This window comes from Cebus imitator, unplaced genomic scaffold (assembly GCF_001604975.1).
Source record: "Cebus imitator isolate Cc_AM_T3 unplaced genomic scaffold, Cebus_imitator-1.0 Scaffold736, whole genome shotgun sequence".
Taxonomy (NCBI): Eukaryota; Metazoa; Chordata; class Mammalia; order Primates; family Cebidae; genus Cebus; species Cebus imitator.
In genome coordinates this window covers 372,708-386,808 of record NW_016108051.1, presented here as the reverse complement: position 1 = coordinate 386,808, position 14,101 = coordinate 372,708, and the positions used below count along the sequence as shown (strand labels likewise).

At 41.2% G+C, this 14,101-nt stretch overlaps 2 protein-coding genes across 4 annotated transcripts in view; one reads left to right on the top strand and one right to left on the bottom strand.

Moving 5' to 3' along the window:
* Positions 1 to 1,714, bottom strand: part of TXNDC9 (thioredoxin domain containing 9) — a 17,020-nt gene extending 15,306 nt beyond the window's left edge. Inside the window, exon 1 of the mRNA XM_017519321.2 lies at positions 686 to 1,714. The gene's annotated coding sequence lies outside the window, so the exon portion shown is untranslated. The remainder of the gene's footprint in view (positions 1 to 685) is intronic.
* A 64-nt stretch (positions 1,715 to 1,778) lies between these two features.
* The window catches only part of EIF5B (eukaryotic translation initiation factor 5B), a 60,155-nt gene continuing 47,832 nt past the window's right edge, over positions 1,779 to 14,101 (top strand). For all 3 annotated transcript variants that reach the window (XM_017519320.2, XM_017519319.2, XM_017519318.2), the window contains exon 1: positions 1,779 to 2,001. In XM_017519320.2, the coding sequence (XP_017374809.1) occupies positions 1,967 to 2,001 (35 nt within the window). In that variant the 5' untranslated portion in view covers positions 1,779 to 1,966. The remainder of the gene's footprint in view (positions 2,002 to 14,101) is intronic.

Sequence of the window (14,101 nt, the reverse complement as noted above, 5' to 3'; positions counted from 1 at the left end):
AAAAAAAAAAAAAAAAAAAAAATTCCACACTTCCTACTGCCCAAGGAAAATGTCAGTAGGACTGTGACCCTCAGGGAGAGGGCTGGAAGGAGGAGAAAATAAGTTACTGAATTTCACATTAGAACCTATGATCCACAGATAAGCACAGAGAATGCTTATCCCTGAAATTTTAAAGGATGAGGCCAGAATTTAATTCTGGGATAACTGGAAACAGAAGCGATTAGGAGCAACTATTTTGGGTGTAGGTGTTGGTGGTCAGAGCATTGAGAACGGGGTAAGCAGACCATGCAACAACCCCGTTAGCTTTTTATTCTTCAAACCACAGCCTCTGATTCTTCCTTTTTACTACTCTGCTGGAAAGGTGAGACACCGCGCGTCCTCAAATTCCCTAGTCATTTCCTGGACATCCTTACAGGTATCCGCCAAAACAACCAAGGGGCCTGGTCCCTAACCGCACCCTAGGTGCCTCCCCAGTGGCATCCCAGCGTCCGGGGAGACGGGGGAGGGCACATTCCCGGCGGCCCCAACTTCAACGCCTCCTCGTGCGCACGCGCAAGAGCCTCCGCCAGAACACCAACACCGGTGCCGGGGCCTCGCCCCTCCCCCGCCCCGGATGTGGAGTCGCGTAGTGTCCACCAGCACCGGAACGCAGTGGTCGGATTTTTCTCATCACCCTCTGCCTCACCTGAGCTCTCGGTGATGCCTGACAAGTGAGAGAGCAGCAGTTTCAAAAGAGAGGTCCACTCTAGCTCTAGCCTTCCAGTAGCTGCCGGCGGCTACAAACCGGCCGTCACTTCCGCCTCCGTACTGGCTACGGACCTCGCGCGATATCACCTTGGACGCCCGAGGAAGGGGCGGGAGGGCGGTTGGCAAGCAGTTCTGCGCGTGCGCCTCCCGCCCAGCAGCCCGGAACCCGAGGTTTTCGGCCCTTGCTTTTCTCCCGGTACACGGCCGAACTGGAAGGCCGCAAGGCATGCTGGGAGTTGCAGTTTTTTAGTGCGCAGGCTGGCGTGGCCGGACTTTTCTCAGGACGGTGCTTGAGAACTCGCGGTCCAGTGCGCGAGACTGGAAATGAGACTGCTGCGCTCCTGCTCAGCGATGACGCTCGAACTGCGTTTCCGTTCCGTTGAATGAACATTTTTCTTTAAGTCGAGGCATAAACATATACAGCACAATTAACTACTGCACAGTTAAAACCCAAAATATCACCGTCCAGATCCAGATACAGAACATTTTCCACTACTCCTGTAGGTTCCCTCTTGCCTCCCCTAAACACAGGAATTTTTAGAACTTGCTCTCGCTTTGAGGGTAAAAATGAAGACCTATGTTAGGGAATTGATCGGGTGTGTCCTGTTCTATGTCTTATTCAGCGACTGTACATAATGCATAATGCACGGATGTTACTGAGAGGTCCCTATTTTGTCCTGGATTTGTCTATCTCTCTCGCAAACCCCAGAGGACTCATTATTGGTTCGTTGTGATTCTCTACTGAACTTCGTACAGCTGAAAACACAAAGATATAAAGGGAAGCCCAAGGCCTACTCCTGAACCGAAGCGTGCATTCCCCAGTCGTGAGAGGGCTGGGTTGCGGAACTGACAGCTTCATTGTCCACCTCCGGGTTCTAGAACCTGGAACCCGCGCGGGCGTCGGCCTGTGGCGGACGCTTTGCGGGGAGGGGGCGCTCGGGCTCCTGCCTGGCCGGCGGGTCAACCGGAGACGCTCTACCCGAAGCGCAGCTCTCGATGAGCCGCGCCCTGCGTCCTCACGCCGAGGCGACAGGGCGATGCGCTTGCGCACTGAGAATTCACACCATATGTGCCCTGTTCCAGTGCGCGGGTCTGTGGAGAGCCGGGTGCGAGCGGCGGCAGCACTTGGGGAAAGGAGCTGAGCGGAGACCAAAGTGAGCCGGGAGGCAGTGCGTCTGTGAGAGACCGATTAGAGGGGCCGAGCGCCAATTGACAAGCAATGGGGAAGAAACAGAAAAACAAGAGCGAAGACAGGTAGCTAGGGGTTGGGTCCGTACGGCGGCGGCCGCCGTGGCTCTGTGGGGTGCGCGGGTCTCGCCCGGCGCGGGGTTGGATCAGGGTCCGGGCTTGCCACCACTCTCTTGTGGCATCGCGCCAGGGCCCAGAGTGGGCGGCGCGGGCCCACGCCCCCAGGCCGGGCGGGCACTTAGGGCCTCAACGGCGGGCGGGTCCTCCCAGCTGTGCCTCGGTCCCGTAGCTACCCTTTCCCTGGCCTGAGGAGTGGGACAGTCATTTAAGGGTTCCCGGCCGCGCGGGGAGGGTCGGACGGCTTCGCCAGCGTGGCCCAGGCCAGTGCGAGGTTTTTCTCGCGCCACTCTTGGCGAGGGTCGGGAAGTTCTTTTTATGCTTTTTGTACCTTTGAGTACTTGGGAAAGAAAGCAGCCTGCATGTGAAGTACGGCCAGGTTTCTCTACTCGCGGGCTCAGGTATGTTAGAGTTATGGGGAGGTGTTTAGCAGTTCGCTCTCTCAACTTAATCTGATTTGGATACAGTTCTCATTAATTTGAGGACTGATTGTCCAGCCTCCATGCTTTTCGCTTTCCTTCTTCCGGCCTGTCTCTTTTGGTCGTTTCTTTGCTTTCTAGCCCTCCCCTAAGAAAGGAAGGGAAGAAGAAGAAACAAACCGGGGTCGCTCCTTTCTAACCACCTAAAATGCTTGGGGTGGGAGGGTAAGGGTGTACGCGAGTTACTTACCTAGAGATTTTTGAGACATTTCTCTCTGTCACATTCGATTGAGTTCTGAACTCTTATGATTGAAAGAGCTCACTTCCTGGGAGTGAACAACATCTGTTACTTTTCACGTTCGTACACTACCCACCAAACTTAAATACAAGGCGGAGAGTAAGGTAAATTAAAAAATAAAACTAATGCTAGTTCATCAGTCTGACTCAAAACAGATGAGTGGTCTTGAAGTTAAGTTTACTAATTATAAATTGTAATCCTGGATCGTTTTCTCACCTAGCGTTTGACTAGCTTATGAGTAGAATTAAAAGACAACAGTCTTGTATTTCAGTTTTAGGTCGATTGGAGGAAGTTAATTGGTTTGGAGAATAGAATTATTGCTAATCAAACGAGACGAATGATAAAAAAGGGTTACGGGTGATGTAGTGGAACACAAATTTCTTTATTTTTGGCAGGAATTTTTGATGCATAGAGTACTTTTTTCCTTGCTGAGAGAAATGTTCAGCTGCATCTAGAAAATAAATGAGTATAATAAACCTTTATGTATTAATTACCTGGATTCAACCATTGTTAACACATGGCCTATTTTGTTTCGTCCCACCTACTAGATTTTTTTTTTTTTTTTTTGAGACGGAGTTTCGCTCTTGTTGCCCAGGCTAGTGCAAAGGCGCGATCTCAGCTCACTGCAACCTCCGCCTCCTGGGTTCAAGCGATTCTCCTGCCTCAGCCTCCCAAGTAGCTGGTTTACAGGCATGCACCACCATGTCTGGTTAATTTTGTATTTTTAGCAGAGAGGTTACTCTGTTGGTCAGGCTCAAACTCCCGACCTCAGGTCATCTGCCCGTCTCGGCCTCCCAAAGTGTTGGGATTACAGGCATGAGCCACCGTGCCCGGCCCCCACCTACTTGATATTTTAAAGCAAATCTCCCTAGCTTTTCATCTGTGAATCCACCAAGTTAATCTGTAAGAAATATTAACAGTGATTCTTAAACATTAACAAATAGTTTTCTAATTTCCCTGATTGTCTTATTACATTTTTAAAAAAATTTCGTTCGTTTGGTTTAGGATTACACAAATGTGTTCTTTAGATCTAAAATTACATATATATGTGTTTTTGTTTTGTTTTTTGGAGATGGAGGGGCAGTCTCACTATGTTGCCCAGACTGGTCTTGAACGCCTGGCCAGTGATCCTCCCACCTCAGCCTCCCTAGTAGCTGGGATTACAGGTGTTATATGTTACCCTACTTCCACTTTTTACTTTCCAGGCTCTTTCACAATGGAAGAAAGCCATTGGGAGACAAGAGGTTTATTGTCTGTGTATTTTTAGGGAAAAGTGAGTGTCTCATTGATTTATAAAGGTTTTCAGGGATGGTGTAAAGTGTAAATTGCACACTAGACCCTTTTGTTAAATGATTGGTTTGGTACTGTAGAAGAAATGCCGCTGGTTTGTTTTTGTTTCTGTTTTTCCCCCTCTCAAACTAATCTGTGGTTTTTATTTTTTGGCTCACGTTGATGGGAAAGTGGTGGCAATATAATTTTAAAACACTTACTTTCTCATATACTAACATATGAAGCTGAAACATTTTGTGAGTGTGTGTGTGTATGTGTGTATAAACGCCTCATGGACTCCTTTTTATGAGTAGCTTTCAGATTGTATCTAAGAAATCCTGAGCTTTAGCAGAGTCTCCTTTGAGCAGAACTGCTTGGGTTTTTATTTTGGTCCTCAATATGAGATTGGGAGATGGGGAATGGCAAGTTCCATGCTGTGTGAGTTAGCTTTTTCCCTTTGTTTATTTTACTATTTCTTTCCTTTCTTCAAGGATATTTTGGATATTTGTAAACAGGACAAAAACACAGACTGGAAAGAAAATACGGAGGGAGAATGTCCAATTTTAGGATTAATAGTCTTGTTTGTGTAAAATGAGTTAGAGATCTGGTTTTATTCTCCTTCGTGAAGGTCCTCACTTTAAAGATTTTACCGTCATCCCACCTTCCCTCCTCGGCTGTACCAGGCATGTTTCTAGCAAGGTGCGAACTGGGTAAGAAATGCACAGCTGTTATTTATCAAGATAAGGCATGTAACCACTTTTCAGTTCTTGGAAAGAACATAAAATACTTCACTGTCCTTAATTCTTATATTTAATTAATCCTTATTTTAACTTCTTACCCACTCAGTATTCATTTAAAATTGGATTTTAACTTATTTACTTTTATTTGCATAGCATATGTCAGCGATTGAGATATTTATTCTTGTCTGTGTATTTTTAGAATTCTAGAACTTTGTTTAAATTCCAAGTTCTAGAATTCTCTTCCAGTTTGTGTAAAAAAAAGTTTTTTGTTTTTTGTTTTTTTTTTTTGTGATGGAGCCTTGCTCTGTCACCCAGGGTGGAGTACAGTGGCATGATCTCTACTTACTGCAACCTCCCCCTCCTGGGCTCAAACAGTTCTGCCTTAGCCTTCCAAGTAGCTGGGATTATAAGTGCCCGACACCATGCCCGCCTAATTTTTCTATTTTTAGTAGGGACAGGGTTTCACCATGTTGGCTGACTAGTTTCGAACTCCTGACCTCAAGTGATCCTCCTACCTTGGCCTCCCAAAGGGCTGCGATTACAGGCATGAGCCACCACGCCCAGCCTCAGTTTGTGTTACTGTAAGAATGAGATTTTGATATGGTGTTTGTTCAGCAAGTTTTCCAGATGTTTTTCAGTTGCGTCAGGAAACTTGTTGAGGCAAAGGCTAGGATTCAGTATCCATATATCAAACAAATATAATATAAATAGCCTAGGTTTAATAAAGGAATGCATTTCTTATTTGCATATATTTGAATTAATAAAACTCCTATCTGCATAAATTGCATCAAAAAAAGATGCATAATCAGAGTTCTTTTGGTCTAGACTGTTCCTGTACTGATGCTTTACGAAGTTGACAGGAGAAGTTCTAGTTTGCTATAAATTAATAAGAAACCAGATTTATAGACTTTTGTTGGTAGTAACTAACCTCTCTAGCCTTTCATGCTGAGATTCCCTTTGAGGAGGCTGTTCAGCTAATTTTAATGTTACTTGCTCATTAGTTGTGCTTTATTTATCCTTCTAAGTTATTCCAGCCTTGCAGTTGATCTGTAAGGTGAGCAGAACATTGTTTTACTGAGGAAGTGTGAGTGTCAGTGGTTAGGTTAGAGTAGCAGTTCTCAACCTCTGGTCCTAGACTCCTTTACACTCTTAAATTCCTAAGGAATACAGAAAGCTTTTGTTTATGTGGGTTATATCTACCAGTTAGAAGTATTACAAATTAAAACTGAAAAGTTCTTAAAATATTTAATTTAAAAATAAAAATAAACTTACGTTATTTTACATGACATTATTAAATACATTTTCAAAAATAGTGAGAAGAGCTAAATGTTCTTGCAGACATCTTTGTTATGATTTAGTGGAAGATAGATTCTCGTATCTTCTTATTGCATTTGATGTGCAGCATCATCACACATCATTTAACTTCTGAAAAACTCTGCTGTACAGTTGTGAGAAAATGAGAATGAAAAAGGCTAGTAGCCTCTTAGTATTATTTTGAAAATTGTTTTGATCTCCTAAAATAGTTTAGATTCCCTAAAGAGATCTTGGGAATGAATTTGAGGACTGATGGCCTAGGGATTTCTAAACTAGATTTAGGCATTTGTGAGACATTTCTCAAGTTGTTTGACCATCATTAACGTATGTCTTACAGTCTTACAGGTGCTGAGAATGCTTGAGAATATCACTTAAAGACAACTTAAGGCATATGTGGACATGTTAATGCTCTTGATATTTTAACAATTTGAGATTTTTTTTTTTTTAATGTGATACTTGTCAAGGTAAATATCAGTTGAGATTGATTTTAATTGGGAGTCCATTAAATTTTTAGATTATTTGTGACACTTGACATTTTTATGGTGTAAAATCATCCCATTCAAGAAATATATTGAGGTTTAAGCACTTGAGTGCCAGATATTTTTCTAGATGCTAGAAATATATTCGTGAACAAATAAGTAATATGATTTGCCTCTCCATTTAGTTGGTTAATTTAATTGTGTAACAGTAAAATATTATTATTTTCTTCATTTTAATCTTTAGGATTTGGCTTTTCCCAGGTATCTTAGAATTTTGGTTACTGTTAATGTAATCATTTCTCCCCCCACCCCCACTTTTTTTTTTGGTAAATGGTAAAGGTTTTTTTTTCCTTCCCTCCTTCCTTTCTGTTTAGAGACAGGAACTTACTCTGTCACCCAGGCTAGAGTGCAATGGTGTGATCATTGTTCACTCCAACCTTGAACTCCTGGACTGAAGCAGTCTTCCCTCCCCAGTAGCTAGGACTGCAGGTGTGCACCACTGTACTCAGTTAATTTAAAATTTTTTTTTTTTTTTGTAGAGATGGGATCTTGCTGTGTTGCCTAGGCTGGTCTTGAACTCCTGGCCTCAAGCTATCCTTCCATCTTAGCCTCCCAAAGTGCTGGGATTACAGGCATGAGCCACTGCGCCCAGCTTGGGTTGTATTTTTGTTGTTGGGTTGTGAGAGATCTTGCTATAGTCTGGATACTAGATCCTTATCAGATATATGATTTGCAAATACTTTCTCTCATTCTGTATGTTTTTTTTTCACTGCCTTAGTTTCTTTTTCACAAAGTTTTTTATTTTGTGGAAGTCCAGTTTATTTTTTTCTGTTGCTTGTATGTTGGTGTATCTAAGAGTATCTGTTGCTAAATCCAAGATCTTGAAGATTTACAAATATGTTTTCTTAAGAGTTTTGTTGCCAGTTGGGGGCAGTGGCTCACGCCTGTAATCCCAGCACTTTGGGAGGCTGAGGCGGGTGGATCACCTCAGGTCGGGAGTTCGAAACAGCCTGGCCAACATAATGAAACCCTGTCTCTACTAAAAGTACAAAAATTAGCTGAGCATGATGGTGGGTGCCTGTAGTCCCAGCTACTCAGGAGGCTGAGGCAGGAGAATCGCATGAACCTGGGAGGCAGAGGTTGCAGTGAGCCAAGATCACGCCACTGTATTCCAGCCTAGGTGACAGAGCGAGACTCCGTCTCAAAAAAAAAAAAAAAAAAAGTTTTATTGCCTTACCGCTTGCATTTTGGTCTTTTTTCCAGTTTGAGTTAATTGTTGTATATGTATGATGTAGTGGTTCATCTGCATTCTTTTATGTATAGATATCTAGTTGTTCTAGTACCATTTGTTGAAGAGAAAATTTCTTGCCTTATTGAAAGGTTTTGGCACCTTTGTCAGATCGTTAGCTTCTAGATATATGGATTTATTTTTGGACTTTAAATTTTATTTCTTTGGTCTGTATGTCTTGAGTCTGTGTTGGCACCACAGTTTGTTTTTTGTTTGTATGTGTGTGTGTTTTTCTTTTTGTTGAGACAGAGTCTCGCTGTCACCCAGGCTGGAGTGCAGCAGCGCGACCTCTGCTCATTGCAACCTCTGTCTCCTGGGTTCAAGCGATTCCTCTGCCTCAGCCTCCTAAGTAGCTGGGATTTTAGGTGTGACACCTAAAATTTTAGGATTTGAGGGATTTTAGGCACTGCCATGCCTGGCTAATTTTTGTGTTTTTAGTAGAGACGGGGTTTCACCATGTTGGCCAGGCTGGTCTCAAACTCCTGACCTCAAGCGATTCACCTGCTTCAGCTTCCCAAAGTATTGGGATAACAGGTGTGAGCCAGCATGTCCAGCTATCACCACAGCTTATTTATTTATTTATTTATTTAGAGATGGAGTTTCGCTCTTGTTACCCAGGCTGGAGTGCAATGGCGCTCTCACTGCAACCTCTGCCTCCTGGGTTCAGGCAATTCTCCTGCCTCAGCCTCCTGAGTAGCTGGGATTACAGGCACGCGCCACCATGCCCAGCTAATTTTTTGTATTTTTAGTAGAGACGGGGTTTCACCATGTTGACCAGGATGGTCTCGATCTCTTGACCTCGTGATCCACCCGCCTTGGCCTCCCAAAGTGCTGGGATTACATGCGTGAGCCACCGCGCCCGGCCCTGTCACCACAGTTTTGATTATTGTAGTGTGAATTTCCTTAAATGAAAAATTTCAAACACATACAAAAGTAGAATAGTCTAATCAACCAACATGTGTCCATGACCCAGGTTCAAATTCATTCATAAATGATCTCATTTCATCTGCATTCTGCCCCCTCCCTTCTTTTCTCCATTATCTTGATATAATCTCAGACATTTGTAAATATTTCAAGAAATTATATAATCCATTATAAGAAATGTTTATATCTTAAATATTGATTTTTAAAAGTGGCACATTTCATTCATTTGGAAAATTCAAATACAGTGGAATCTTTGTGTTGTCAGATAAATGAAACGTCATTGTACTTTTTCAGAGGGATTTTTAAAACTAGCATTTGAATTTATTGCTTCAGAAAATTCCATTTGGAAGTTTTGTGATCAAAAGTACAGTAGTCATTGTAGTGTGAGGCATGTTTTTTATTAAACTGCTGCGTTGAAACTGGTTAGCTTTGCCTGTTGTATGAGAGTTGTGACTGCCATTCCAGAATAGTACTTTTTTCTTATTTATTAGTGCCTATTTGGAATGTCTAACATGCAGCTTGGTGTGATGGTGACTCATGCCTGTAATTGCAGAACTTTGGGAGGCCGAGGCAGGTGGATCAGTTAAGCCTAGGAGTTGGAGACCAGCTTGGCCAACACAGTAAAACCCTGTCTCTACTAAAAATGCAAAAAAATTAGCCAAGTGTGGTGGTGCACGCCTGTAATGCCAGCTACTTGGAAGGTTGAGGCACGAGAATCGCTTGAATGAACCTGGGAGGCGGAGGTTGCAGTGAGCCAAGATTGTACCACTGCACTCCAGCCTGGGCAATAGAGCGAGACTGTCTCAAAAAATAAAAAAGAAAGGAATGTCTAACAAGCCTTGCTGGTTGCTACTTGTAGAAGATAGGTAGGTGGGTGGGGTGTGGTGGTTCATGTCTGTAATCCCAGCACTTTGGGAGGCTGAAGCAGGAAGATTGCTTGAGGCTAGGAGTTTGAGACCAGCCTGTGCAACATGGGGAGACCCCGTCTTTACCCCCTTAAAAAAAACAGCCAGGTGTGGGGGCATGTGCCTGTGGTCTTAGCTACTCAGGAGTCTGAGATGGGAGGATTGCTTGAGTCCAGGAGGTTGAGGTTGCAGTGAGCCATGTTTGTGCCAGTACACTCCAGCCTGGGTGACAGAGCTAGACCCTGTCTCAAAAAAAAAAAAAAAAAAAAAACAGAGTTTTCTGTTCTCAAAGGGTGTTACATTTTAATGTAGCAAATAGGCATATGCACAGATAACACAGAGTAAAATAATGAAGGGAGAAAATGGGGTTTGGGTTAAGTATGAGAGTACTACCCTTGAGATTTCACATTTGCCTCTTAAAGTTATTGTTTACATGTCTTTAAAATCCTTTTCTGATTAAATTTGCAATCAAGAGAGCATGCAGATAGGAAGGAACAGGAGTATGCTGTTTGTTTCTGTGTCTCTAGAATACTAAGGGTGACCATGAGGAATATTTGAGATCTTCAGTTGCTACCGTATTGCCAATTTCTTACACAGGTGCAGCAAGACCATTCTAATGATGGTGGTGTTCAGCAATTTGGTTATTCAGAAATCTGGCCTTAAGAGTGGTTGTCTACATAAAAATTTTTGTTAAAATTTATTAGTAATTATTAGTTTGTTAATATTAATGATTTATTAATATTTACAGTGTCAGGCACTGTACAAGTTAGGTGGGAAAAATCCTTAAGGATCAGAGTTAACTTCTATGGAGTACAGAGACTGAATTTGCTTTGAGTGTTTACCATGTGATCAGTTATCTTAGAACATAAGTTGTGTCTTTTCTTAAGGTGTTTATTGAGAATGTGGATGTGAATTTTTAACAATATTGTATGTATCTCTAGACAATCCTAAATATAAACTTGTATCTCTGTAATTATGAAACCCGAAATATTCTTTTATTATTTATTTTGTTGAGACAGGATTCTACCCTGTTGCCCAGGCTGGAGTGCAGTGGTCTGGTCATACCTTACTGCAGCCTTGATCTCCTGGGCTCAAGTGATCCTCCCACCTCAGCCTCCTATCTGGGACTACAGATGCATGCCGCCATGCCGAGCTAATTTTTTTGATTTTTAGTAGAGATGAGATCTTGCTATATTGCTCAGGCTGGTCTCGAACTCCTGAACTCAAGTGATCCTCCTGACTCAGCCTCCCAAAGTGATGGGATTACAGGCATGAGCCACTGTGCCAGGCCCCAAAAATAGTCTTATATCAAATAGTAGCAAGTATAAAATTTTGCAAAGCTCCAATCTGCAACATTGATTTGAAAGATGATGCCACTTTGTTGAATCTAAGTCAGTGCTTCTCAAACTTTGTTCACTTGGGGATCTTGTTAGAATGGAGATTTTGATTCAATACGTCTGTGGTGGGTGTCTGAGATTCTGAATTTTTCAGTGTTTTTTAACAAGCCTGAGATTTTGCATTTTCAACAAGGTGATGATACTGATGCTGCTTGTCCTGTAACTAAACTTTGAGTAGCAGGATCTAAATGACCATTTCCATTGTGAATATATTGCCTTTTATAATGGATTTCTTTTGAGTTCAACATGCCTGTACTAGTAAGAGCTCAATTCTTCTGATACTTTTTTTCAGAAGTAATTTGAACTAATGATTTGAACTAATGATTTGAGCTTTTTATCACAGTATCTTCTCTTGACAAGAAGGTTTAATTTACCTATTAAATGTGCATCTGATCTTTTTTATTGAAACAGTTTTGGGGGGTGAGGGTTGTAAACAAAAGTTTAGGTTGATGTTCTTTGACAGTATACCATGATAAGGTGACTATCCATATTCATCTTAAATTTTATTATCAAATTAAAATTTAAAACAGATAAAACAGAAGTTACTAGAGAGAATTTTGAAGCTTCTGGAATCCCTGCAACTCTGTTCCTCCCCACTTAATCCAGTTTGTAAAAGCTGTACTGATTTGGTAGTTAGGCATACTGGAATCTGTAATACATATGAACTTAGGTTATGTATATGGAGGGGTCTACAAGGTTTGTATTCTCATCAAATTAATGTATCTGAGATTTAGAAAATAAAGGATTAGGTTTAATTTTGTAGAAGGGGATAAGATATACATATCCTTTGCATTGCATTGTATAATATAGTAGCAGTGTGGTTTCATATTCCTTTTAAAGGAGTCAAACTTTCATAAGGATGTTGTAAGCTGGGAGGGTTTTCTTTTGAGACATAGTTCTCAACTTACTGATTGTAGTACTTGAGACAGAACTTCATTAAGGGAGTGGAGAGTGAGAACTGTTGGGATTTGTGGTTATAAGTGGTGAGAGCCACTGAGGAGCAATGACTGCTGGACTTTCCCTTCTTTTGTCTTGTTTTTCCTCTTTTTATACACAACTGTTGAAGATCAAGGATGTTCTGGGTAAGAAGATGAACACTAAGGAGATGAGATGTCAGAAGGCAACCTGTAGAAAAGACGGGACTGGATTTTCCCATTTCTCTTATTGCAGCTGTTACTGCTGAGATAGAGTTAAGAATAAAGAAAAGGATTCCCTCTTATGCTCTTCTTCTTCTTTACTATTAAGAGTTTTGGCGGGGAATGGGGGGTAGAAGCCAAAGTAAGTGCAAAGGGGCAGCAACAGGGTTATATGTGGCTTATCCTTCCTTTAGCACTTTGAGGTTTTGGACAATTTGTCCATCAACTTGGGGGTGGGGAAGGAGGAAGGAGTGGTATAGTTTGGATTTTACTCTTTTACCAACATGGTTTGCATCGCTATAGGCGCTGGTATTAATTAGGAATAGGAAGAAATATGGGGATGCTTCAGTTATTATTGTCTCATAACAAGTCATCCCAAACAATGACTTAAAAAAACAAAACTTGTGATTATTTTTTGTGGTTCTGGAGGTTGACTGGGCTTAAATCAACTGGCGTTATCAGTTGGAGCACCTCTATTTGATTTCTACTCCTGACCTGGACATCTCCATTAGCTTAGCAGTGAGCATTCCAGGAGACAGGAAACTGCCAAGTTAAGGCCTAGGCCCAGAAACTGTAAGTTCTGTCATTCTTTTTAGCAAGCAGTCATACAACCCCCACATTAAAGGAGATAGACCTCCACCTCTCAAAGAGTGTCAGAAATGTTGGGCCAGGTTTTAAAACCTCTGCAGTGGATAAAGAGGCATTGGAGAAGAGAGGTTGGTAAAAAGGAATCTTAGCCATCTTGGAGATTTCCAAGTGTGGAATAATTTGGAAAGGAGTTGGATTTCCTGTTTGTTGTCTAACTTTACATTGATTAGGCAGTTTTTCAGTGGAAAATACTCGTCATTATCAAATGAAATTTGCTAAGTTTGGAATTCAGAGGAGAGTTGTACATGAGGTTAATTTACTTTTTTTCAGTGAACAATTTTTTTTTTTGTAATATGTGTCTTGAAAAGGCTTTGTACTATATTGGTCTCAAGATGAAGCATGTATCTTATTTTTTATTTTTATATATGATTTTTATTTAATTCCAAAAGCCAGACACCAAAGTTGAGTACATACCTGCATACACAATAAAGAAATACGGTTTTTATACAACTGAAAAAATACAAGTTGTATTTTGTTCTTGACGCATAATAATTGTACATATTTATGGGGTACAGTGTGATATTTTGATATCTGTATACATTGTGTAATGATCAAATCAGGACAATTCCCACATCTACCACCTCAAACACTTGTCATTTCTTTGTGGTAAAAACATTCCAACTTATCTCTTCTAGCTATTTTGAAGTATAATACATTATTGTTAACCATAGTCATCCTACTGTGAAGTAGAACACCCGAAGTTATTCTCCTGACTATAGCTTTTTACCTGTTGATGGACTTCTTCCCATTTCCCCTCTTTCCTACTCTTCCCAGCCTCTGGTAACCATTATTCTACTCTCCACTTTTATAAAATCAACCTTTTTTTGATTCCAGATATGAATGAGATCGTGCAGCATTTGTCTTTCTGCTAAATAAAATATGGCCTATTTTATTTAATGTAATTGCATCCCAGTTCATATATGTTGTCACAGAATGACAAGATTTCATTCTTTTTTATGGCTGAATAGTATTCCCACTGTGTATTCATACATTTTCTTAATGCATTCATCGTTGATGGACGTTTAGGTTGATTCCATATCTTGGTTATTGTGAACAGTGCTGCAGTGAATATAGGAGTGTAAATATTTCTTCAGCATAGCAATTTCATTTCCTTTGGATATATACCCAGTAGTGGAATTGTTGGATTATATGGTAGTTCTTTTTTTTTTTTTTTTTTTTTTTTTTTTTTTTTTTTTTTTTTTTTTTTTTTTTTTTTTTTTTTTTTTTTTTTT